The following is a 27,805-nucleotide window of genomic DNA, read 5'->3' on the forward strand; positions in this document are numbered from 1 at the left end:
AAAATGCAATACAATAAACATAAAACACAAGTAAGGAAACACTAATAACTTAATTAACACAATAATATTAACTAACAAACTTAAAATCTCACTCACATTGGAACATTCTGATTGTGCCCATCATTGTACTATATGTGTTTACTTGTGTTTACTAGATCTGCTTGTAATTCGTGATATATACTTGAATCACGCAACTCAAATCTAGCACGCATATTATTTACAAATACAGGTAGCACTTCGGTCGAGAATGGTTGTTGTGTACTAGACCAACTTGCCTCAGATTGATCATAATCAGTCCAATGTTGAGCATATGTCTCTCGTTCATCCTCAACAACTTTATTATACAATATAATACATGATCTGATGATGATCACCAAATCGTCTATGTCCCATGGGTGAGCTGGTTCGCAAATGATTTTAAATCGAGCCTGCAACATTCCAAATGCACGTTCGAGGTCCTTCTGACACTCCTCCTGAATCTGGTTCACTTTGAGGTAGCCTAATCTATTCGACGAAAGTAGGATAAGAAGGATAAATATTGTCAGCTAGATAGTATGCCATATTATATAGATGTTGGTTCACGAAGAAATTCACTCTTGGAGGCCTTGTTCAACATCATCGAACACTGGTGAACGGTCTATAACGTTTATATCGTTTAATGTGCCGGGACATCCAAAAAAGCATGTCATATGCATAAATCATGAGATGCAACTGCTTCAAGAATAACAGTGGTGGTTCCCTAGGGCTATATCTCCCCAGTAAATTGACCTTCCCACGTTGTAGGACAATTTTTCCATTCCCAGTGCATGCAATCAATACTCCCAATCATCCTCGGAAACCCTTGCATCTTACTAACACGCAAAATTCTTTGCAGGTTGATAACTCTCTAATTTACATGTTTTAAGCATCCTTTTTTGTCAATATTCTGTATTATATATACCCTAACCTTAGCATTTTTAGGTCATGTACTGTAGGAATTCGCATTTAGGCCATTTAAGGTGTTGCATTCTTGCATTTGCACATTTTGGATGAAAACAGGTGCTATAGACCCTAAAATGGGGAGAAACAAGGTCAAATCCGAGCATGTACCCAAAGAAGCTATCAAGCAGGAAGAACTGTCCGAACCCCAACCCGATCGAGGAGGATCCAAGAGAAGGAAGAACAACCCGAAGACCTACCCGAGGAACAACCCGACCTTATCCTCATGCACCCCATCGAGCAGACCCTCGGGCAGGACTGGGAAGCTAGGTTAAAAGGGTTTCCATATATAAACCGCCCCTCTTCTTCCTCTCGCCCTAGCACGCCGCAGACACTCAACACAGAGAGCGAGAGCTTCTAAGAGAGATCTTGAGCGACTCAAACACTTTTTCCACTTTGTTAGGATTTATTTTACATTTCTTTTGCTATCCTTTTAGATTTCTACTTTGTACTCTTTTACTTCTATCTTATTTTCGATACAATGCAATTTTCGTTTATCTTTGTTTTTATGTTTTCTGCAATGAGATCTGAGTAGTGAAACAAAGTTTCTAGGGATGGGATAGACAATTATGTGTTCTTGATCGGTTAGGATGTCTTAGCTTGGTTGTTTATGTTATATAAGTTCCTTTCTAGATTGGTGTTCTTAATGCTATCAATAGACCAAGAGGTTGAGATTAGATCTAGGGTTTTTTGCCATCGAGTGATGTAGTTGAAATGCTTAAATCAATCAATGCTAGAGATTTACTCACTTAGCTTAAGAGATTAGATGTGTAAGGAGTTTATTGACAATAATGAATCGGTTTGTATTGCCTGCTTGGTCATGTTTCTCCAACGAGAGTTGGGTAGGGGAGTGGTTAAGGTTGATTATTTCTATCACGAGAGTGTTTTAACAAGATTTTAGAGATTCATTGTCTAGGGAATATTTGCTTGAGGCATGTACGGCATCCATACTGGTCAGGAACACTTAGGAGTCGATTTCCCTATCCTTAGGAGCTTTCGCATCTTGATTGTTTACGTTTTTATTCATAACTCGACCCTATACCCTAACTGGTACTCGATTACCAGCTTTGTGTACACCTTCGAGCTGTTCATACTCTTCTTGTTTACCCGATCACTCCACCCGATCCTGTACTCGAATGCTTGCATCGAGTGCTTAAGTCGTGTTGTTCTTGTTTATTTATTCTCTTTTAATTATTTTAGGATTGTTAGATCAAACTCCATTTTTTGCTTGGCTTGACTTGCATAGTTCTGATCATATCTCATCTGCTAGCATAACAACCATTTGGATTGATAACCCTTTGTACTACAACTACATAGGGAATTGATACCCAGGATGAAAATCCTATTATCAATTTGGCACCGTTGCCATTTGGTTGAATTTAATTTGCTATGTTTAAGATTTCAGCACTTGCTAGATCAAGTTCTATTATCTACTTTGGTTCAAAACTGACTTGTTTACTTTCTTGTTTGTTTGTTTTGCATTTCAGCTACAACCCGAGCACCCACCCGACCCGTCACTCGATCACCTAGATCAAGTAGACCTTCGTGTACTCACTCGGTTCAATGATTGTGCATGCAAACACGATCCAAGTGTAGCCAACACTTGAGTCCTTTCATCGACAATATCGACAGACCAAGGTTACTCCGTCAACAACAAGTCAATCAACAACAATTACCAACAATTGAGGAGGAAATAAATAATCAGAATGGTCCACCAGCTCCTCAAGAGGGGACCAACATAGGAGCTGGAGATGCTCCATCTACTCACACTCAAAGACATGGCATTGTGCCACCTGCTGTCCAAAACAACAACTTTGAGATTAAGAGTAGTCTCATCCAGATGATACAAAGCAACAAGTTTCATGGTCTCTCAATGGAGGACCCATTGGACCATCTAGATGAGTTTGATATGCTCTGTAGCCTAACCAAGATCAATGGAGTTAGTGAAGATGGATTCAAACTCCGGTTTTTCACATTTTTTTTGGGAGACAAAGCACACATCTAGGAGAAATCACTCCCCAAGGAGTCCATCACCACTTGAGAAGCATGCAAGAAGGCGTTTCTAGCCAAATTCTTCTCCAACTCCAGAACCGCAAGGCTGCGAAATGACATATCCAACTTTGTTCAGAAAAGCAATGAGACGTTCAGTGAAGCTTGGGAACGTTTCGAGGGATACACAAGCAAATGCCCTTATCATGGCTTCAGCAATGCTTCATTGCTAAGTACACTGTACCGAGGACTAGTCCCTAAGATCAAGATGTTGCTGGACACCGCAAGCAATGGTAACTTCCTCAACAAGGATGTCGATGAAGGTTGGGATCTAGTGGAGAACTTGGCTCAATCTGATGGGCATTACAATGAGGAGTATGATCGCACCATACGCTCTACTGGAGAGGATGATGCCAAATACAAGAGAGACATGAAAGCCCTCAATGACAAGCTGGATAAGCTCCTCAGCCAGCAGCAGCATGTCCATGCCATCTCAGAGGAAGACCAGTTTCAGCAACAAGATGGGGATAGTGCTCAGCTAGAGGATGTTAACTACATCAATAACCAAGGAGGTTACAACAACTACAAACCGAACCCGAACCTGTCATACCGTAACCCGAATGTTGCAAACCCTCAAGACCAAATCTACCCATCCGCAGTCCAAGGGAACAAGGACCAGCAAAAGCCATTTGTTCAATATAATCAAGGCTATGCTCCTAAGCAGCAGTATTCTGGTACTTACCATCAACCAATTGCACCACATGGATTCCAACAACAGCAAGGCCCGCATAACCAATCTCAAGAAGCTGATCTACGCGGACTGATTCAGCAGATGATACAAAGTCGAACATCGGCTGCTATGGACAATGCAAAACGGTTCGCGGAGATGAGCAACAAGATCGATTCTGGGTATAATGACCTGAATGACAAGTACGATTCTCTCAACACTAAGCTGAGATACCTAGAAGACCAACACAGCACCCAACCTCCTCCAAAAATCAACCAGCTTCCAGGTAAAGCAGTTCAAAACCCAAAGGACTATGCTACTGCCCAAGCCATCTTTCTTGATGATGATTTTGAGGACTACCTCATTGAGGACAGCGATGTTCAAGATGGGGAGGATATGGATCACTATGGGATGAATGAGTACCAGTACTACATATCCGAGTATGAACCCGAGCCTTCACCCGAGGAGACTGATCGAGTTGATGATCGAGCACTAGGTCAAGAATCACAAACCGAAGAACCATCCGAGGCTGAACCCGATGACGTACCCGATGATGGTGATCAGATGATACATCAGGTAGACGTTCAGATGATAGATCAACCTCAGCTGCCTGCAGCAGAGGAAGAGGAATTAGAGGAAAGGTTCAGAGCTGCTCTTGACATCCAATTAGAGGCGCTTGCAGAGCATATGTCCAAGCGAAAAGCCCCACCTCCTAAGCTCTTGCCACCATACGAACTTCGAGAGGAAATCATCAAAGAGACAGCTCAGCTGGAGATTGAGGTTAAGGAAGCTGTCAAAGAAATTGGGAATGCAGTTCTGAGGAGTGGAGTGTGTTGAATCAAGGAGAAATTGGAGGATCCTGGCTCTTTTACATTGCCATGTTCAATAGGACTTCATATTTTCGACAACTGCTTGTGCGATTTGGGAGCTTCAGTCAGCATCATGCCACTATCAGTTGCCAACAAGATGGGTTTTAGCAGTTTTAAACCAAGTAGTCTGTATTTGGTTTTAGCTGATAGAACAATCAAACACCCCATTGGTATCCTAGAAAACTTGCCTCTCATGATTGGAAGAGTGGAAGTTCCTACTAATTTCATGATCCTTCATATGGATAAGGAACCAAACGATCCACTAATCTTAGGAAGACCATTCTTGGCAACAGTAGGAGCAGTGATTGATGTGAAACAAGGGAAGATCAGAATTGAGCATGGAGAGCATTTCAAAATGGAATTTGGCATCAAGAAGGGAATTAAGAGGCCAACCATTGATGGTCAAGATTTTTCCACCCAGACGAAACAAAGAAGGGTCAAGCATCACAAAGAAGTCCATACTACAGTTGCTGTGGAACCGGGACAAGACCAGGAAGATTGGTTGAGCCAGTCTGTTTCAGTGAAGAGGATTCCAGAACCTCTCCCTCCTAAAACTCATGCTTAAAGAGCATGAAGAGTCAAGCTTAATGACTTAAAACAAGCTCACTTGGGAGGAAGTCCCAAAGGTATCCTTTATTGTCTTCCAAACTTCATCTTTCTCCCTAGAAATTGAGTTTTTCAATCTTTGTGGACTAACCCTATTAATCTCGGCTTAGTCTCTGTTTTAATCTTCAAGGATTTACCAATGGCACCAAAGATGAAGACCTACCAAAAGAAGGGGAGCAGATCAACCTCCGCCACTGCTCGAACCGGAGGTGAAGCCGCCGAACCTCGCGATTCCCAAGGAAGAGGAGACATTTCGCATTCCCAACCGTTGAGTGGACATTTTCAATCCCCAACCCGATGCTCAACCTGATCTGTCACCCGAGCAGGTACTCGAGCAGCCGATCGTGCAGACCCCCAAGTTTGCTCACCAAGTCCGGTGGCGAGTGCTGTCCACAGATCTCCTCGACGTGGGGACCTATCTACGTCCGAACGAACAGTAACTGAGCCAATGGAGGTCGATTCTGATGCCGATGGAGGAGAACCGGAGGAGATCCAAACCTCACAGTTAAGGAGCAGAGCTGCAGTTGCAAGAGGGAAGAGACCAGCCTCTAAAAAGGCTGAGAAGGTAGTTGAGAGAGCAACAGAAGAAGAAGATTGAGACATGGAGGAGGAGAGTCATGACCACGAGGAGGAGCAGAGAGAACGCACCTGGCTGGCTTCCTGGAGGCTGAAGCAAAAAGAGGTGGAGACTCCGGCTAAGCTCTTCAAAGTCCTCCGCAAGATGAGCTTTGTAGGAACCCGCTACCCTCACCATGAAACAATGAAGCAGTTGAACATCGATAGAGATGTTGAATTCCTTTTCGATATGTGCCACCTGGGCCAGATGATGCGCGCCAACCTTGAAGCCTATGAGAAGGACACGGTCAACTTTCTTTCCACGCTGCAGTTACACTACTTTGAAGACCACCCGACCCTACTACCCGATGGGGGGATCGGATTCATCACTTTCTCCGTGCGCAATAAGGAATACCGACTTACCTTTAAGGAGATGGAGAAGCTGTATGGTTTCAAGGCTGGGAGTGGAGAAAACATGGAAGTGAGCAAGGAGGAGATGAAGTCCCTATGGCTGACAATATGAGACAAGCTTCCCTACAAATCCACAAGCTCTAAATCCGCTCAAATAAGGTGCCCTGTTTTGAGGTACTTTCACAAGTCTCTATCTTGCACCCTATTCGCTAGGAAGGAGACTGAGAATGTGAATGATCATGAGCTCCAGCTGCTAGACATTGCCTTGTGTGGAGTATTTTATAATGCTAGGGATGGTAAACCGCTAGTAGGGGATGTTGCGGATACAAGTTTGGTCTTTGTCTTGCTTGATCAGTTCTTGTATCTGAAGTCTTGGGCAATGAAAACTGAAAGGAGAGAGGGAGCTGGAGAGATCTCCATAGGAGGATTGGTCACACCAATTTGGGTAGCCTGCGATGTGCCTTTGAAGGGAGTGGCACATGAGCCGAGATGGCTAGATATCGAGTACATGACACTGGCGAGATTTTTGGCCTATGAGAGGCCAAATGATATGCTGCTCTGCAAGTTCGTTCATCCAGCTGCTGGAGCCACCCAAATGATCCTGCCCAACGTCGTGTGCACAAAAATCCGGCTAGGGGACAACATAGACTTCACGCCACCATTGGAGGAGCTGTACAACCCTGAGGAAGAATCTGAATCTGAAGAGAGGGAGCCGACTGGGCAAGGACAGGGAAATAATTCAGAGGACTGTGACTTCGAAGAGTATGTTTTCTCACAAAAGCAACCTGTTGGGGTGAGGGAAGCTCACAAGAGGATCAGATGGTTGAAGAGGATGAACAAGTTCCTGGCTAGGAAAGTGAAGGACCTTACCGGCTCAGTGACGGTGATGGGAGGACAGATCAGGGAGTTGCAAAACAAGGCAAGTTGTGCCTCAGCTCCCACTTCAGCGTATGCACCCACATGGATGGGGAAGAGCGGACCACTAGGAGGAATTCGAGGATTAGCACCTCCAAAGCCTCACAGAGCGTCATCTTACGAGCCCCAAGCAGAGGAGGATGTCACCAGACCCGACAGATCGCGGAGAAACCACTCAGATGCCTGTCCGACGCCAAACCCGATGGGGTACATGATGCCGTATCCGATGCAATCATCGAGCACACATCCGGGTGACCACTCGGGTCCTTTCCCTCCGACATATCAGATGCAGTATCTGATGCCGTACTCGATGCATCCTGCGAGCGGCTATACTGGTGATCATTCCGGACCTCTCCCACCGTACCCATCGCACTATCCGATGCCCTACCCGATGAGCTACGCGATGCCTTACCTGATCAACCCTTCGGATGCTGGTCCGAGCAAGTCGTTTGTGCACATAACCGAGCTCTCTGATGAGCGAATCCCAGCGCCTGCTGAAGCCAGTGAAGATCCTGGCTACACGTTGGCGAGCATGGAGGCTGCCACAACCTCCTTCTTCACCAACCCATGAGGTACCACTTTCATCCAAACCATTGTCTATACCATTGCATTTTCTTTTGTTTTATTTTGTGTGATTCTCAGACTTCTTTTTCAGACTTTTATTTACACAGTGGACTGTGTAATTTAAGTTTGGAGGAGGGTCTGAGAATGTATATAACATTGTGTTTTATTTTCTTATTTTCTTATTTCAAATTTTTGCATACTAGTTTTATTCATTTGAGTCTGCATCTATTTGCATAAAAAAAAATTGAAAATTTTAAAAACAAAAAAAATGTGTGTTCATGTAGTTGCAGTTACATATTATGATTGAGTCTAGATTGCTTCATATAGGATTGTTGCATATGCATCGTAGGGGACAATGATTAAAACCACCTTGTTTAAAGACAAACCTTAGGATTGAAGTTATAGCCCTTAATCACAGTTCATTGTTGTTAGATCAATCTTTAAAAAAAATGAAAAATCTTTGTTTAGAACCTTGTGTCTTTTGAATGCTTCCTCCACTTGCTTGAACATTGAATCATCTCTATATTATTGGACTTAACCTGAACTTAAATTGTCTTGTTTTTGGAATTGGAATACTTGCTCATGGTAACTTTAAACTCAGGTTAACACTCTATTTTTTGCCAATCTATTCGTTTAACCCGATTTATTTTTTCCTACCCATGAACCCAAACCTTTCTTTCAAACCTTGTTGTGAATTGTTGAGTGAGGCATTTTCATTGTGTTATAGGTTGTGAAACCTTGAAAGTATTGAGAACGACAAAGAACTGGCTCTTGATTTAGCTAAGTTAGAATCATTTGGACTAGCTAATAGAATCGGTTTTGAAAGATAGGTGGTTAGCATGATTATTTGGGGTTGGGTTGAGGAATTAAAAGGAAATTAAAGAAGAAAGTCTCTAAGGTTCGGTTCAATTAGCTCTAAGTCTCTAAGTAAAAAAAAAGAGAAAAACATCTTGCTATAATCTCCTAGAAAAAGAAAAAGAAAAAGAAAAAAAATATATATAGAAATGTTATTAGGAGTTTAGCAAAGAAAGAAAAAAAAAGAGCTAAATGTTTAAAGTTAAGACTTTAGGGATTATAAAAAAAGGAGAGTTAAAATCAAGGTTGTGGGTAGTTGTATTCTAGGGGGTTTGATAAAAAAAAAAAAAAAGTGAATGAGAAAAAGGTAGATTATCAAGAGTTAAGCTTTGTATGCCCTAATTGTTCTCAATCTTAGATAGTTTTCACAACTGTCTAGCATTCCATCTTTTGAGAGAAAACCACCCAAAGATATTGTTTGAAACCACCCTACCCAAAAAAAACCCTTACCCTTGAAACCGATTGAGCTTGATTCACCTTCCATTTGCAAGAATTCGCCAAACACTTAAATGAATGTGAAAGAGATGTTTTTTGGAATTGCAAGTCTTTACTTTTAGTTGGAGGTTGAACTAGATCGATGCATGGTAATAAGCATAGAAAATATTTGTAAGTATGTCGATTAATCTTAGCACCATTAAACTATCTTTAAGGACTATAGCTTGAATCCTTCGATTAGCATAAAAAAGGTATGAGTCCCCATTTTTAATCCGCATCCTCCTACTTCCTTGCTAGAGGACTAGCAAGATTTAAGTTTGGGGATGTGATAACTCTCTAAATTACATGTTTTAAGCATCATTTTTGTCCATATTTTGCATTATATATACCCTAACCATAGCATTTTTAGGTCATTTACTGTAGGAATTCGTATTTAGGCCATTTAAGGTGTTGCATTCTTGCATTTGCACATTTTGGATGAAAACAGGTGCTTTAGAGCCTAAAATAAGGAGAAACAAGGTCAAATCCGAGCATGTACCCGAAGGAGCTATCGAGCAGGAAGAACAGTCTGAACCCCAACCCGATCGAGGACGATCCAAGAGAAGGAAGAACAACCCGAAGACCTACCCGAGGAACAACCTGACCTTATCCTCGTGCACCCCATCGAGCAGACCCTCGGGCAGGACTAGGAAGCTAGGTTAAAAGGTTTTCCATATATAAACCCCCTCTTCTTCCTCTCGCCCTAGCACACCGTAGACACTCAATACAGAGAGCGAGAGCTTCTGAGAGAGATCTTGAGCGACTCAAACACTTTTTGTTAGGATTTATTTTACATTTCTTTTGCTATCCTTTTAGATTTCTACTTTGTACTCTTTTACTTCTATCTTATTTTCAATACAATGCAATTTTCATTTATCTTTGTTTTTATGTTTTCTGCAATGAGATCTGAGTAGTGAAACAAAGTTTCTAGGGATGGGATAGACAATTATGTGTTCTTGATCGGTTAGGATGTCTTAGCTTGGTTGTTTATGTTATATAAGTTCCTTTCTAGATTGGTGTTCTTAATGCTATCAATAGACCGAGAGGTTGAGATTAGATCTAGGGTGTTTTGCCATCGAGTGATGTAGTTGAAATGCTTGAATCAATCAATGCTAGAGATTTTCTCACTTAGCCTAAGAGATTAGATGTGTAAGGAGTTTATTGACAATAATGAATCGGTTTGTATTGCCTGCTTGGTCATGTTTCTCCAACGAGAGTTGGGTAGGGGAGTGATTAATGTTGATTGTTTCTATCACGAGAGTGTTTTAACAAGATTTTTGAGATTCATTGTCTAGGGAATATTTGCTTGAGGCATGTAGGGCATCCATACTGGTCAGGAACACTTAGGAGTCGATTAATCCATCCTTAAGAGCTTTCGCATCTTGATTGTTTACGTTTTTATTCATAACTTGACCCTATACCCGAACTGGTACTCGATCACCAGCTTCGTGTACACCTTCGAGCTGTTCATACTCTTCTTGTTTACCCGATCACTCCACCCGATCCTGTACTCGATTGCTTGCATCGAGTGCTTAGGTCGTGTGGTTCTTGTTTATTTATTCTCTTTTAATTATTTTAGGATTGTTAGATCAAACCCCATTTTTGCTTGGCTTGACTTGCATAGTTTTGATCATATCTCATCTGCTATCATAACAACCATTTGGATTGATAATCCTTTGTACTACAACTGCATAGGGAATTGATACCCTGGGTGAAAATCCTATTATCAAAGGTCATCTTGAGTTGGGACTCTGAGATGCAAAATCTTTGCAAGCACTCCAAAGCTGTAGTATTTCCAATTTTGATGTATTCATCCACTGCGTTGGCTGCCACACCATATGCTAACATTCACATGGTCGTGGTACATTTTCCTAATGGAGATATACCTTCTATGTTAGCTGCGTCAAATCGTTGGGTGAAGTAGTTATCGTTGCTTGATAGGTCTCCAACAATCTGAAGGAAAACATGTTTTTGCATCCGGAATCAGCGACGAAACATTGCATTGTCATGTAGGTTGATTGGCAAATTAGTTGTCAATTAGTCTTTGATTTGCTGCTAAATGATCTCTCTTGACGTATTTTCTCTTTCTACGAGGTGGATAGTCTTCCTCTCTTTTGTTTTGACGCTCGCTAAACCGGTTGTGTATATACCTCTCTTCAGTTTCAAACTATCTTTTGTAAGCTTTAATATCAAAAGGATGTTCTAATGAATCCATTGAGTTTTTTTTTAGTTAAGTGAGATTTGTGGTTTTGGTACATCAATGGAAGAAAGTGAAACAACCCTACCCATTTTATAAAAAAAAAAATATAATCCCTCCGTTTCATTATATAAGATGTTTTAGAGATTTTGTTTTGTTTTATAATATAAGATATTTTCAACTTTCTTAAACTTTCTTAGCAACTTTTAGATTAATTTCATTTTTTTTTTATGCAGTCTTGTTTATGATTGGTTAAACTTTTAAAAAGTAAACATTAATTATTATGCGTGCTTTTAACTAAAACATCTTATATTTTGAAACGGAAGAAGTATATAATAACAATATAAATATTTGATTATAACCAACCAGCAAACCATCAATAACCAAACATACACAGCGGAAGACATATCAAACCAACTCCAATGTATTAAAATACAATACCAATCATAACCAATAAAAATCAGCAACCTAACATGCTTCTAAACTAGGTACCAACATAAGTAACATAACCAATAATACAACTGAGACCTTAGATCATCCTCCTCCTCATCCTCCTCATCGCCATGATTCCACGCTACACATGTATTACCTGCACCACAAACAATGAGATGTGTGAGTATTACCAGAAATACCCAGTGAGGTGATCCTCCCATCTACGATCTATACACACAAGCAAATCAAGAGTACAACCACAAATAAAACATAACAAACCAGTGAAACAACCAGACCCATTTTTTTTAATAAATAATAAATAAAATATATATAATTAAGCATCCCATACTACTTAATAAAACCAACCCCAACCACAATTCATCATTAAACCAACAACAACCAATATGCACAGCGGAAACATACCAATAATACAGAACCAACATATCATCAGTACATTAACATTCTTAACCATTCTATCCAACAACCTAGCTTAACTCTATCCAAGGTTCCAACATAAACAATATAACCAGCAACACACAAACGAGACCCTAGATCATCCTCTCCTCATCGCCATGATTCCACGTCACATACCTACACACCACAAACAACAATTGAGATGCGTAAGTATTATCATAAAGACTTAGTGAGGCAATCCTCCCATCTACTGGGCTATACACACAAGTAACTGAGATTCAAATGTTAAGCAACACAAACAACACAACAAACCAGGAAACCAAGCGACAAACAAGTTGGTTTCGACCGACACCAAAATGGTGTCAATCGACACTGACTCCTACTTGGTGTCGACCGACACCCCCCTGGTGTCGATCGACACCAACCCCATAGACACGTTCTGCACGAACCTGATCATCGAATCTCCGTTTCTAACCATCTCCAATTTGTCCTAAACTCACCCAAAAGCTTCAGGAACCTAAGGGAAACCATAACACAACCACCACAAGCAAGAAAACACCACAAACAACATAGAACAAGCAAAATAAAGAGATCTCAAGCTTAGATCAGCCATGGTCATGCACTCACCTCTTTTGCAGGAAGTTCAGACCCTAAACGACGAATCCAACACCTTAGGAAGCTTCCCTTCTTCTCTAGCACAGGATCTCTCCTCCACAGGAACATATCTCCCAAACAAGCCAAGAATCTCCCCCAAGAACCACCAACTCTCAAGCGCTTCTCTTTTCTCTCTTTTTCTCTCTATAAGCGGCGACCAACAACAAAACTCACGACCCTAGGTCAACTTTCCATTAAATACTCGGTTTGGGGATTCCACTTAAACCAAACCGACCCAAATCGACAAAACAAATCAACTCGGTCGAACCAAAGTTGATGGTGTCGATCGACACTCCCCTTGGTGTCGATCGACACCCTCTCCCAAAACCCACAATTTGGTTCGCGGATGTTACAACTATTCATTAAATAGAACACCCAATAACACATTCACCACACCTACACATCATCACACAAAACAATTCATACAACCCAATCGCTTAGATAAGCTTATGGTCCCGCACTCACCAGAAAAAACTATCCTCGCATTTGAAACAGTCCAGAAACATCCTACAACAAGTCACACACAACCAAAAGCAACCTTGAAGCAAACTGGACATAAACATCATAAAAGAATAGTCTCAAAGACAAAACCCTAAAATTAAAATCAACCGTTAACTATCAAATCCCTCCGGTGAAAAGCTAGCCGTAGATGTCACGAAGCTTTTCAAAAAATCTCGTGCAGATCGAAAACCAGACGAGACCACGATCTCAGTTACAATCCCCAATGGTCCCAACTTGCATATGAGAAAACGTGTCCCACGAAACTGCCAATAACTCACGAAGTTTAAACCCAAATTCACTTATGTAAATAGGAGAATCTACAAAAAATGCTTAGGTACAACTGTACCAAAAAATCATTACCTTAGGAAACGATTTCAGCAGTCAAACTCTCCTTCTTCCAAACCCTAACAATTCTGTTTCTTTTTCTTCTCTCTAAAACAAAGTTTTGTTGATCTCCTGCTTCTCCTTCACACCAAATCAACCAAGAGGTCTCTCTTTCTCACAGACCAACAACAACAATCACAAAAGAGAACGAGGCGTCATCCTCATAAAGAAAAAATATGGTTTTTTGGTTTAATTTGATTAAACCAGGTTTATCAAAACCGAAATTTATTAACCACCCTTTGGTTTAATTAATAACTCGACTAGCTTAGTAAACCAACCAGAAATTAGACCAAATTCTCTCTAATTCTCGATATAAACTCTAATATTTCATATTTTTGGGACACGTGCGTTACATAAAGAGTCCCTATTTATAAATAAAAAATGGCTGGAGGATTGAGTTTGAATTGAGTGGTTGAAACCAAAAATCACCGAAAAAGATAAGATTCTCTTATTAAAAAACAAAATTCACTGATTATGAAAACATAATGTGACAATACAAATTATTAAAGAAAGAAAGTGACAAACACACATTATTAAAGCATAACGAGAAAATACAAATTATAAAAGGAGAAAATGACAAACAAACATTATTGAAGGAGTATTTGACAAACACACATTATTAAAGAAGAAAGTGACAACACACATTATTAAAACATGAAATGGCAAAACACAAATAGCCACTTGACAATAATTAATTATCAAATAAATTGTGGCTCAACTTCTGCAACAGCTCTTTGCCCTTGTCGTTGAGATGCTCCTTTTCAGTTAGCATGAGATACATCTTCATCTTCTTAGCCAGCGTCTTTTCCTTAATCAATTGGTTTGTCTCCTTTTCTAACATGGTTATGTTGTTCAATTGAACTAGTTCTTGCATCTTTAATTGTTTGAATTTGCTCCATTCTTCGTTGAACACTTACAATGCTACACCCTTACCTTTCTTTTCAGCCTTTTTCTTAGCAGCATCCCTCCCCATTGGACGAAGTACGAACACTAGATCCTACAGATTTGGAATCACTAGCATCACTCTCGTGGGATATCTTAGATCCACTGCTTCTAGAGCCATTATTTCCTCCTACTTGAATATCATAACGTGGTTGATGACGGATTGCGAGCCACTCTTTTGTATATTTCAAATTTTCATTACCAGCACTTGAATAAAATTCATGCGCTTTTGCCAATACATCATCGTTCGACCACCCGTTTTGTTGCATATGTTTAGTGTTATCGTAAGCGCCAACCCATGTTCCCATGCTTTTGTTCATGTAGTTGTAGTGATTTCTGCATGAAACTCCATCACATGGAATATCAAATGAGCCATGCTCATTACATTACTCAGTAAATTTACCTATTTGAAATTTACGAAACGCTAATAGGTACGCAATGCACTTAACTAATATATAAGGAATCGATTTTTTATTGAATGGTTGAAACAGCAAACAAACATTAAAAGCCAAAAACCACATTATTACATGAAATGGAAAACCAACATTATTGCATGAAGTTTCAATACACATGACAAACATTAAAGCGGAAGATACCAAATAAACATTAAAGCAAATAGATCATGACACAACTTAACAACCGCTAATTTCCAAATAGATCATAACTCAACTTTTCAAGCAAATCTTTGCTTCGATCATCGAGGTGCTCCTTTTCATTTAGTTTCATAAACATTTTCATCTTCTTAGCTTCAGTCTTTTTTTTCATCAACTTGTTTGCTTCCTCTTACCTCTTCGCTATTTTTCTAATTGTTCCAACTCTTGCTCTTTCAATTGTTTAGAATCATTCCACTCTTCAGTGACGGCTTCCAAGGCTGCACCCTTACCTTTATTTTTACCTTTTTTATTAGATGCTTCCCTCCCCATTGGACGAGCACTACTACAGAGTTGGAGTCATTTGGATCACTCTCATGGGATCTCTTAGATCCACTGCTTCCCGAGCCGGATTTCCTCTTACATGACTAGCATAACGTGGTTGATCACGGACAACAAGCCATTCTGACATTAAATTGAAATGTCCATTCTTACCACTTGAATATAGTTCATGTACTTTTGCTATGACATCATTCTCGGACCACTCGCTTTGTTGCATACGCTTAGGCACTATCATGAGAGCCTATCCATTTATCCAATTTTTGGTTCACGTAGTTGAAATGATTTTTACAAGAAACTCCATCATGCGGAGGATCAAATGAGCAATGCTCATTACAATACTCAATAATTTTACCCCAATATGATTCACTCTTTTGGTTTCTGCCAACAATGTTGTCTGTTCCAAATTTAATCCATCCACTCAATAGCACCAAATTTTGCTCAGTCGTCCATTTGGGGCTTTTCCGGCGAGTAGAGGTTGAATCTTCTGTATTTGGAGTTGCTTCAGCACTGTTCATCCCTACAAGAGTTATTACTTGTGTGGAAGATCTGGAAAATTCGATTGCTCTAACATCTTGAACACTTTCATTGCCCGTTGGAGTAGAAGAATATTGAAGTGGTTGAGATGAATATGACACCATTGATCCATAATATGGATTATAGTTTGGAACAGATGATGAGATTGAAAAATTTGGCGGAAAGCCATAATTTGGGATATTTTGGGATTTGTTGAAATAAGGATTTTGATAATTGTTGTGATTTAGAAAGGGAAAAGGGTAATTAGTATAATTTTGGGTAGGATTGTTGTTGTGATCCATTCCAAAAAGAAAAATATATGAAATAAACAAGAGTTTATTAGAGAAGAATTAGAAAAATCATATATATAAAAGTAAGGTTTCACTCTCTCCTTATTGGTCCATTTGGCAATGCAATTTTAACAAAAAAAAATATTTCTATTAAAACACAAATTAAAAACAATTAATTTTCACATTTAACTCACATAATATAAAACTGAAATCATATAAATTCTCCCTATAAATTATGCATTAACTTTTTTCTCCACTAAGTTGTATTAATCAATTGTATTAAAACAAAACAATAAATTAGAATTGTAACTCTCATTTTTCTAAATGTAATTTTTCATCATTTCTCTTCCTATAAATACTCATTATCTTATTATCTTAGTCTATCACTCTTTCATTCTCTCATCTTCTTCCACTACTCTCAAATCTCTTTTTTGTTTTGTTTTGTTTTGTTTAGTATTTTTTTGTTATTGTTGTTGTATGGGTTATAAAAAATCAAATCAAATATCATTGTAAAAGCTTAGTTTTAGAGTTTGTATGATATGTATATTTTATATATTTATTTTAATCTTTTAAAATGTTTATCTCCATTTTCTATTTTATATTAACATCTTATAAGTCATTATTTTCATACTTCCTTACAATATTCACCACACAATAAGATCATAAAGTTGAAATGATCCATATGTAATTATCTATTATGTCTCTGGTTATCTGACATATTCATGTATCATTTTTAATAATTTATAAAGATCAATATAATTATCCATTTATCCATTTATAAAGACTATTTAGTTTTGTGATCCAATTGATAAATCTGCAGAGATCAATATAATATATATTTTTTTTTATGATTTGAGGTTTTTGAAAACAAAAAGAACATATTTAAACAATTGGTTTTTTGTGTCTTTAATCAAGATAAAAAATAATCCAAAAAACAAAACATATTCAACTGGAACTTAAATATAAAAATAAAATATAATTTTAATAATATCATTTCACTAAATTCTCTAAAGATGAAACCATTAGTATGAAATCTAGCACTATAAATTAAATTGATGAGTGAAAACCAAAAAAATATAAGTTATCCTTGGGATTTTAAAAATTATTGAGATTGAAGAATTCATATAATTTTATAAGAAAACTAATTTAGTGTGTCACTTAAAAAGTAATATTTTTTATTTTGAAGTATTATGTGTAAGTGTTGAGTTTATATCAACAAACAACCAAATCATGTGAATTTTGATTCAGCCACTTGGTATTCCTTTTATTTTAGGTTATAAAATATTAAAATATTTATTTATAATTAAAGACATGTAACTCCATTTAACTCAAATGTAACTCCTATCCAATAATTGTACATTAATTCATTCCTCCTACTAACTTATTTATCTTTCAAGAGAAAATATTTTTGGTTAAATTTTAACATTTTTTATTTGTTTTGGTTGGGTAAACTTATATTCATATTTTGGTTGGCTAAATTAATATATTTCTCATGTAAAATTATTGCTTATAATATATTTCTCATTTCAAAGTTTAAAGCAATATATCATGTATATAAAAGTAAGGTTTTTGTCTCTCCTTATTGGTTGATTTTCATTTAATGTTTTCTAATTTTTATTTATTTTTTATTTGCTTTCTAATTGCTTTAAACAATATTTAAGACCCAATAAACACAATACATTTAACTCACACATTAAAATAAAATTATAACTGAAAATAAAATAAATTATGCATTAATCATATTCTACCACTCAATTTTATTCGAACACAATAAATTACTATTGTAACTCCATAGTTCTAAATGTAACTTTCATCATTTCTTATCATATAAATAAGCATTCTCTCATATTGATATTCTTTTACTATCTCATTTTTACATTCTCTCATTCTCTTCTACAATACCTCAAATCATTTTTTGTTTTTTTTTGTTATTTTTGATTTCTTATTTTTGTTGTATGGGTTTTAAAAAACAAATGAAATATCATTGTTAATGCTAAATTTTAATTTTAGAGACTACATGATATATATTTTACATTGTTCTTACTTTAAAAGATTTATCTCCTTTTTCTAATTTGGATTATTATCTTATAAGTAATCATTCTCTCCTCCTCTCCCACCAATATCAAATGTTGTTATATCTCATATGTGTTGTAAGAGTTTGATTCTATATTTTAATTTAGAAAGTATTATATATATATGTTACATTGTTCTATTTTTTAAAGATTCATCTCCATTATCTAATTTGGATTACCATCTTATAGTAAAAATTCTCTCCTCCTCTCCTACCAATATCAAATGTTGTTATATCTCATATGTGTTGTAACTTGTAAGAGTTTGATTCTATATTTTAATGTAGAAAGTATTATATATATTTAACATTGTTTTCAATTTTTATTTTATATAAAAAAATATTTCTTTTATATTTCAAGCCTTTCTAATCTATTCATATTTATTTTTTAAATTTGTATAGTTAAATTTAAATTCACATATGTTGGTTTTAACAAAACAATAAACTTTATTTGAGAATTAGATGTTCATATTTATTTTTAAACGATCAATGTGTAACATATAAGCATTTTGTCTTGCAATCACAAGTTCCATTTCTATTGCTTAACTCCATGGTTAAACTATAATATATATTGTCCTATTTGTAGGAATAATAACATACTTATTTAATTTATTTAAAAGAGCAGATGATTAATCGAAATAAACATTTATCCAAATTTTATAATTCAATCAGTGAGTGTACTTATTACTTTGAAAAAATTTTACATTGAAGTTCATCAAATCATATAAGAAAACTAAAATACTATGTCACTTCAAATTTGGAAGGAAACACTTGGTAATCCTTTTTAAAAAATTCAAGACACATATAAAAATTTATTAATATTTAACTCACTTTAAAGACATTAAAGGTCATTTAACTCAAAAATAACTTCTATCCAATAATTTCATACATTCCTCCCACAAATAAAATATATATATATATATATGTTCAAGATTGTATTTAAATATTACATAATTTTTTAGTTAGCTAAATTTATAGTCACATATATACAATATATACATAAGAATTATATTACTTATTAACACCATAATTCGACCCATTATTTGCTTAACTCAAAATTGGTTTCAAAGCCAACTAAAGAAAAACATAAACGATCTTATTGATATTAGACCAAAACATGGACATACAAACATAATCACTTACATGGAATATATTTTTAAAAAATAACTTATTATTGCAACATCAACGTATGAAGGGTTTACATAAGCAGTTAATTAGAAAATCTATAATACAATAAATGTATTGGAAACAATATCAGTCAATGATAAGATTGGATCCTCAAAAGCAAGAAACAACATCTTCATAATTCATAAAAAAATAAACGTCACAATTATACACATCTAAACGAAATGGTATAAACATATAGTGTATAAATAAAAGTGACGGCAAAGCCCGTATATGCCTAACTAAAACGAAATAATACAAAAGAGAAAACGAAAAGACAAAAAAAAAACAAGAAAGTGCCAACTACACCACAACCCACGCGTTGCGTGGGGAAGCACCTAGTATAGTATAAATGATGGTTTTTTTTTTTTTTTAAGTGACCTTAGTGCAATGGCCAAAAGTAAGTCCTTAATGCACAAGGCACCATCACACCAGGGATCGAGTCCCGCTCCCAACGAATGTAGGATTAGGCTAAGGGGCCGGCCTGTTGTGGCCCAATGGTTGACAAAAAAAAATGATGGTTTTCTGGGTGTCGGAATAAAATGAACCAAGTCTCTATTAAAAAATGATTAATTTTGATATAAACATTATTTTATATAAAAATTATTTACTACATAATAATTAATTTTAAAATGATAAAATAAATAAAAAATCTCCAAAATCTCACTCTCCAATAAAAATACAACACATTTCTCTCTCACAAGTTTTTTCTTTTTCGACAAAAAAGAACAAAAAAATAAAAACTTGAGCATCCGCGCATGTGTTTTTGGGGCCAGAAAATTTCAGATTCTACAAGAATTAATACACGTAAATTTTTTCTTTTTTTCAACACCCTCATTGCAATCATTAGACTGTTTACAATGGGGTTGTTGATAATAAAATTCAACTGCTTAATTGATGCAATGGAGGTGTTGAAAAATGGAAAAAAATGATGTGGATTCACAAGTGTTGAAATCATTTCAACGGGTTGAAAAAAAAAGGGTGTAATCTTTACATGTGCCATGTGTTTACTGGACCAAAAAAAATATGTGCAACAACATATGAATAGATACATCCAAATATAATGGATTGTATTTATTGGGTTTTTTTTACATCTACATTATTGAAGATAATTATTGTTATGATATTTACTTAAAAAAAAATTATACCAAAATTCATCATTTTCATATTCTATAAATAGAAACTTTTTCATTAGATTTGGACAAAAAAACCCTTAATTAAATTATATGTTTCATTAGACTTGTTTCATTAGCTTGTTTCATTAAATTAGAACATAAATTTAAATAAAACTAAAAATAAAAAACTATTTAACTCTTAATGACGTTAATTAAAATTTAAACGATAGTCGTTATTAATACGTAATCAGAAAAACTAAAACATAAAAGAAATTAAAAATAATGAAATAAAAAAGGGTGGGGTATGATATTGAATTTTATTAAACAAATCATTGTAAGGTGTAAAATTTTAGTGGATGTTGAATAATTAGGTGGAAGAGAGAGAAGAGGATGTGGAAGAGAGAGATATGATGTGGAGGGTGTTGAATCTTAAAACCATTGTTGATAGTCTTAAAGAGTTAAATAATTATTTCAACACCCCCGTTGTTGATGGTCTTAAGACTATGTGCAATGGCAAAAAAATTCAACACCCTTCTTTTTCACTTTTTAACGCTCCACATCATATTCTCTTTCTTCCACATCATAATTCAACACCCACTAAATTTTTTAACATTATGTACAATGGTTTTTTTTTTCAACACCCTCCACCTCAACTTTTAACATTCCACATCATTTTCTGTTTCTTCCACCTAATCATTCAATACCCAAATCAATTTTAACCTCTTCAATAGTTTTGTTTAATAAAATTCAACACCTTACCCCACTATTTTTACTTTATATTTTTATTTTTACTTAATTTGATAACAACACATTTATAGTAATTTAAAATTAATAAAATTACATTATTATTTTTTAATTTGGAACAGCTGATGGCATGAAAAAATTTAGAACAGCTGATGGCATGAGAAAATTTGGTGAAAACCCATAATTTGGTACATTTTGGGGTTGATTTGCATATTGGTTTTGAAACTGATAATTGTTGAGATTTGGATAGTTGAACGGATGATTAGAAGAATTTTGAGTGTTAAACGGATTATTATTGGGATCCATTTAACAACAAAAGAAAAGTTTAAAAAAGTATAAAGAGTTGATAGGAAGATATAGGAGAAAGTTATAGTGAGAAATGAAGTTTTTTTTTTATGTCCAAATGAAACGAAAATGGTCTCTATATATAGATTTTAAAAAATTATGAATTTTGATATAAATTTGTATTTAAAAACAAAATTATTAAAACCAAATAATTGAGTATAAATAATTGAGAGGAGATAAAAAAACACAAAAATCTGGATAGCCAATAGGAAAACAACAGATAAAAAGAAAAAGAAAAAATTTTGTCGGTAAAAAAAAAAACTTTCTCTCACCACTCCCTTGAATCACAAGCTAACACATATTACCCTAAACCCCATTTGCTTTGCATTCAACCCGTTGAATGTATTCAACTCAATTGAATCCACATCGATTTTTTTTTTATTCAACACCCTTATTGTAGACATTAAACTGTTGAATAAAAGATTCAACAAGCCCATTATAACTAGCCTTACAATAGTTAGTCCACATAAAATGGGGTAGTTGAATAAAAAATTAAACTGTTTAATCACTACAATGAGATTGTTGAATACAAGTGGATTAATTGGTGTTGAAAACATTCAACATGAAAAGAAAGAGTGACCAATGCTAACATGTGGCAAGTTTTGAGAGACTGTCAGTTTTTTTCCTTTTTTTTAATGAAGATTTGTGAAAGGATGACAAGTGCAGTAATTTTATTGGTGATTGAGATTTTGGAGATTATTTTCTCAACATATATTTTTAAGATCAATTATTGTATAACAAAAAGTTTTTTTCTAAAATAATTTTCATATCAAAATTTATTATTTTATGAACTCTATAAATAGATATTTGGTTCATTTTGTTTGGACAAAAAAAAATTTATTCCTACTATAGTTTTCTAGTTATTATCTGATAAACTCTTATTTATTTCTTAAATTAGTTAGAAATATAAAATAAAATAAAATAAATAATGTAACTTATATTAATTTTATTTTCTTTAGTTTCAATTATTGTTATCAATATGTAGTTATAAAATTATATAAATAAGATAAATATAAAGTAAAAATGGTGGGGTAGGGTGTTGAATTTTATTAAATAAAACAATTGGAGAGGTTAAAATTGAATTGATTATTGAATAATTAGGTGGATGAGAGAGAAGATGATGTGGAGTGTTAAATTGAGGTGGAAGGTGTTGAATGTTTTAACCAATGTACATGGTCTTAGACTATGTGCAATGGGGCTGTTGAATTTGAAATTCAACTGTTGAATCCCCACAACGAGGCTGTTGAAAAAACTAAAATGTCGATGTGGATTAAAATTCAACAGGTTGAAAAAAAAATTATTCGGACCGCATATGCCACGTGACAGAAGATAACTGGAGTGTGTATTTTAAACAGATGCTGGGCGATTGAAAGTTTTTTTGTTTTTTTTTTGTTTTTTTATTTATGATTAGGACACTTGTTAAGTTGTAATTCGCTGTTATGATTTTGGAGATTTTTATCTCATCCTATCTATTTAGGATCAATTATTATACAACATACATTTTTTTATTATAAAAAATATATCGAAATTCATAACTTTTTAAACTCTATAAATAGACACTTGTTTCATTTCATTCGGACACATAAAAAAAAATATCATTTCTACCATAATTTTCTTATTATTCTCCAATAAACTCTTGTTTTCCATCATTTTTTTTTTGAAATGGATTCTAACAATAATCCTACTCAAAATTCTAGTAATTTTCCTTTTCCGTATCCAAATTCCAACAATAATTCTATGCAAAATTCTTCTAACTATCCTTTTCCCTATCCAAATCCTAGCAATTATCAATTTCAAAATCCTTCTTTCAACCAACCTCAAAATATTCCAAATTATGGTTGATATTTCAAAATTAATTTAATTGTTATTAATATGCAATCACAAAAATAAAAATATATATGAAAAATATGAAATAAAAATTGTGGGGTAGAGTGTTGAATTTTATTAAACAAAACCATTGTAGTGTTAAAAATTTAGATGGGTATTGAATGATTATGTGGAGGAAAGAGAATATGAAGTGGAATGTTAAAAAGTGAAAAAGTACGGTGTTGAAACATTTTAGCAATGCACATAATCTTTTAGACCATGTACAATAATTTTTTTTTCAACACCCTCCACTTCAATTTTTAACACTCCACATCATTTTCTCTTTCTTCCACCTAATCATTCAACACCCAAATCAATTTTAACCTCTCCAATAGTTTTGTTTAATAAAATTCAACACCTTACCCCACTATTTTCACATTATATTTTTATTTTTACTTAATTTGATAACAACCCATTTATAGTAACAATTAAAATTAATAAAAGTTACATTATTATTTTTTAAATTGAATGTTATATTCTTAGCTAATATTTTACTATAACAAAAATAAAAATTATTATTATTAAAACAAATAAAATTACACAAACTTAAAATTCGGAAAATACAAACACACAATACAGCTAATAAAACGTACATAACTTAATTAGTACAATCATCTTAACTTAAATCACTCACAGAAATTTAAAAACCTCTTTAAACATGGAACATCCCGAATTTTGCCCATATGTGTTTGACTAGATCTGCTTGAAATTCATGATGGACATTTAAATCACGTAATTGACATCTAGCACGCACATGATTTGCAAAAGCAGATAGCACCTCGGTAGAGAATGGTTGTGGTGTACTAGAACCACTAGCCTCAGAATGATCATAATCAGTCCAATGTTGTGCATATGTATCTCGTTCATCCTCAACAATCATATTATGTAATATAATACATGACCGCATGATCATAGCTAAATCGGCTATGTCCCACAAATGTGCTGGTTCGCGAATGATTTTAAATTGAGCTTGTAACACTCCAAATGCAAGTTCGATGTCCTTCCGACATCCTTCTTGGTGTTGTGCAAATAACTTGTCTGGTTCATTTTGAGGATGACGAATTGATTTGACGAAAGTTGGATAAGAAGGATAGATACCATCAGCTAGATAGTATGCCATATCATACGGGCGTTGGTTCACAAAGAAGTTCACTTCTAGAGTATTTCTTTGTTCAACATCATCAAACACTGGTGTACAATCTAGAACATTGATATCGTTCAATGTGCCTGGATACCCAAAAAAGCATATCATATCCATAGATCATGAGATGCAACTGCTTCAAGAATAACAGTGGTGGTTCCCTTATCTCCTCGAGTAAATTGACCTTCCCACGCCGTAGGACAATTTTTCCATTCCCAGTGCATGCAATCAATACTTCCAATCATCCCCGGAAACCTCCGCATCTCGCTGACATGCAAAATTCTTTGGAGGTCATCTCGATTTGGAGCTCTGAGATACACTTGCTCATACAAATGTATATTTCCTTTACAAAATCTACGCAAGCATTCCAATGTTATAGTACCTCCGATTTTGATGTACTCATCGACCGCGTCTGCCGCCATATCATATGCTAACATTCGCATAGCTGTGGTATATTTTGCTAATGGGGATATACCTTCTTTATTGGCTGCATCAACTCGTTGGGTGAAGTAGTTGTCACCCGGGAAAGGATAGCCGCCGCATCCGGCAATCGGGAGCCGGAAAATCCCATCCCACATGAGGTAGGAGAGACGTCCCGATCTTGTGAGGTCGCTCCGAACTCAAATACTGTCGACCCTGGGGTGTCTCCCCTTCAGCTAGAACTCCGAGAGTACCGAGCTCGGCGAAAAAGGATGAGCGCGTATATTCGGGCGCTTCGGCTGAAACTTGACCAGCTCCATCGTTTTTACTGTTTAGAGGGAACCATTCAAGTCCTGGAAGACCCTATCGTTGAAGGTTACTTCTTGGCACACTGGCGAATGGTCCGTCTACTTGATGAGCATAAGGCGTGCAAAGAACTGGTCGATCGGATGGATGTACCCGATCTTCCGGAAGGCGATCGCGAACCCCTGGGGGAAACCGCCTTCCCGTTCGTGACGGATGTCTGGGCCTATCGAGCTTGCTTGACTAGGTTAATCCGATACGTCAATTTCCTGGAGTCGTCGGGTCAAGCCTTCCGCGAGTGCCATCTTCTTGAAGGCCCATGTGCCTTTATAGAGGATATGATGTCCAGAGGCTCCGGATTGCCAATCGAAAGGCTAGAGGCCTTACAACGGGAACGAGAGATCTGGCAAACTGCGGTGAACGAACTCGCAGTGGAGGAACCATTGGAGACTGACATATCTGGCCCAGCTCCCGTCCTGCGATTGCAGGACCGTCCAGAACGCGAGAGGGTTAGTGGCGAAACTTTTGGATCGGGCTCCTCGACCAGAGATCTGCCGTTTAGGCGTATTATTATATATATATATATATTTTTTTTTTTTGGATGAAGTGTAATGGAAACTAATCAAAACGATTCTAGCGAATTTTTATGTTTGAAGTTTGTCCAACAAGATATAGTCGATTCATGTCATGGCTGAGTTATAGCTTAACGGCTGAGTTATAGTCGATTCATGTTATGGCTGAGTTATAGTGAGTTATGATTGAATTATCTAAAGAAACAATATGAAAACAAACGACTGATATTTATACGACTGATTATATAGCTGAGTTATATTTTATGACGGCTGAGTTATCGTGATACGGGACGAAATGTCTCGTCGATTCATGTGATGGCTGAGTTATAGTGAGTTATAGCTGAGTTATCAATTCATGTGATGGTTGAGTTATAGAACTTGACAGATGAGTAATAACACAAAATAAAATAAATCTCTAACTATAGAGCACAAGTTTTCGCATTGTGCCCAACTTGCTTACATCGCGAACATGCGTGTTGCTTCCTAGGGCGTTTATTTTCAGTGGCAACTTCCAAAGATGATTTAATCCTACGCTTCTTTGGCCTTCCTGGCTGATTCACAACAATCGGAGGCAAGCACTTCTGATTATCCACAACTCAGGAGCAGGTAATGATTCATCTAGAGGCATGATTGAACCAGCCCATCCGTTAACCAAATTGACACTCCTAAATTTTGGATCGCACATGGATATACGAGACACATGCATATGCTCTGCAGTTGCGATTGTATGGATGCATGGTATTTTCTCGTGGTCGAAATGACGGCATGTGCAACTTTTTATTTCTAAATTTACAACATGCAAAGATGATCCATATTTCACTTGCACATGTACAGCATCAATCGTTTGTACCTCCATAAGTCTTGCTGCGGTGACACGGTCCTATTAAGAAAAAACGTTTTAGGCTGAGTTATGAGAACAATTACGTTTTAGACACGGTCCTATTAAGAAAAAATGTTTTAGGCTGAGTTGTGGAAACAATTACGGCTGAATTATTGAAACAACAATGACTGAGTTATGAAAACTATAATGGTAATGGCTGAGATAAGTAAACAATAACGACTGACTTATGTAACTGTTATGATTGTTATCAACATTGACGACTGACTTATGTAAACTTACCTGTAACAGTTTCTCAACACCTCGAGTGAGCGTTGTTAGCTGCGATTTTGCATCCTCTCTGCGTTCAGAAAACCATCTGGTCATCATATCCCGTATCGATTCTAGAAGTCAAACTATGGGAAGACTTCTAGCATTTGACAGTGCATTGTTCATTGATTCTGCAATATTCGTTGTCATTAAATTGTACCTTTCACCCGGGAAATGAACACGCACCCACATTCGAACACCAGCTCTTTGGAGGTATCCATGTAGTTCGGGATGACGTGCTTCAATCTCATTGAAAGCCTCATTAAAATCAGTTAGCCGAAAACACTTTGCCGCTTTTTTCACCAGAGGGAACAAATGTTTTCCTTTGAACTTCACCAAGATGTTCTTATACAAATGGTAAGTGCAAATTCCACGCGAAGCCAACGGATACACTTGACCAATCGCTTTCCCTATTGACTTATGTCTGTCGGAGATTATCGCAAGATCCTTTTCGTCTGGAATGGCAACTTTGAGTTGTATAAAGAACCAACGCCAAGACTCATCATTTTTAGTGTCAACAACAGCGAAAGCCAATGGGAAAATTTGAAAGTTACCATCCTGAGCTAGTGCTGTTAGAAGCGTCCCTTTGTAACTACCATGGAGAAACGTTCCGTCGACAACAACAACTTTGCGCATGAAAGCAAACCTAGCAATACTCGCACAAAAAGCAATAGAAACATATTTGAATCTATCTTCATCACCTATTTGAAGACGCGTG

General features: G+C 36.1%; 2 protein-coding genes, 1 non-coding gene and 1 pseudogene across 3 annotated transcripts; all 4 read right to left on the reverse strand.

Moving 5' to 3' along the window:
• Positions 1 to 3,073: 3,073 nt before the first annotated feature.
• LOC147944752 (small nucleolar RNA R71) lies at positions 3,074 to 3,180 on the reverse strand. Its single transcript, XR_015558725.1, has one exon. It is a non-coding gene; the product is annotated as a small nucleolar RNA R71 (small nucleolar RNA).
• Positions 3,181 to 15,109: 11,929 nt separating this feature from the next.
• LOC147944753 (uncharacterized) lies at positions 15,110 to 21,599 on the reverse strand (annotated as a pseudogene).
• A 2,557-nt stretch (positions 21,600 to 24,156) lies between these two features.
• Positions 24,157 to 25,223, reverse strand: LOC104789665 (uncharacterized). The gene is made up of 2 exons (XM_019245396.2): positions 24,830 to 25,223; positions 24,157 to 24,731 (listed from the first exon to the last, which is right to left on the reverse strand). The coding sequence occupies exons 1-2, from the start codon at positions 25,221 to 25,223 to the stop codon at positions 24,157 to 24,159; spliced, it is 969 nt and encodes a 322-aa protein (XP_019100941.2).
• A 1,273-nt stretch (positions 25,224 to 26,496) lies between these two features.
• On the reverse strand, positions 26,497 to 27,279 carry LOC147944754 (uncharacterized). The gene is made up of 3 exons (XM_087512711.1): positions 27,248 to 27,279; positions 27,061 to 27,136; positions 26,497 to 26,820 (listed from the first exon to the last, which is right to left on the reverse strand). Exons 1-3 carry the CDS (start codon positions 27,277 to 27,279, stop codon positions 26,497 to 26,499), a joined length of 432 nt encoding a protein of 143 aa, XP_087368837.1.
• Positions 27,280 to 27,805: the final 526 nt, after the last annotated feature.

This window comes from Camelina sativa, chromosome 5, assembly GCF_030686135.1.
Source record: "Camelina sativa cultivar CO46 ecotype springtype chromosome 5, ASM3068613v1".
NCBI classification, from domain to species: domain Eukaryota; kingdom Viridiplantae; phylum Streptophyta; class Magnoliopsida; order Brassicales; family Brassicaceae; genus Camelina; species Camelina sativa.

Coding starts and splice junctions, on each gene's coding strand:
- LOC147944754 (XM_087512711.1), bottom strand. CDS start 27,279: ATGTGGGTGCGTGTTCATTTCCCGGGTGAAAG. Junction 27,137..27,247: donor GTTCATTTCCCGGGTGAAAG/GTACAATTTAAT, acceptor TATGATGACCAG/ATGGTTTTCTGAACGCAGAG. Junction 26,821..27,060: donor GTGTTGAGAAACTGTTACAG/GTAAGTTTACAT, acceptor TTTTCTTAATAG/GACCGTGTCACCGCAGCAAG.
- LOC104789665 (XM_019245396.2), bottom strand. CDS start 25,223: ATGTGGGATGGGATTTTCCGGCTCCCGATTGCCGGATGCGGCGGCTAT. Junction 24,732..24,829: donor TTGTCCTACGGCGTGGGAAG/GTCAATTTACTC, acceptor TTGGGTATCCAG/GCACATTGAACGATATCAAT.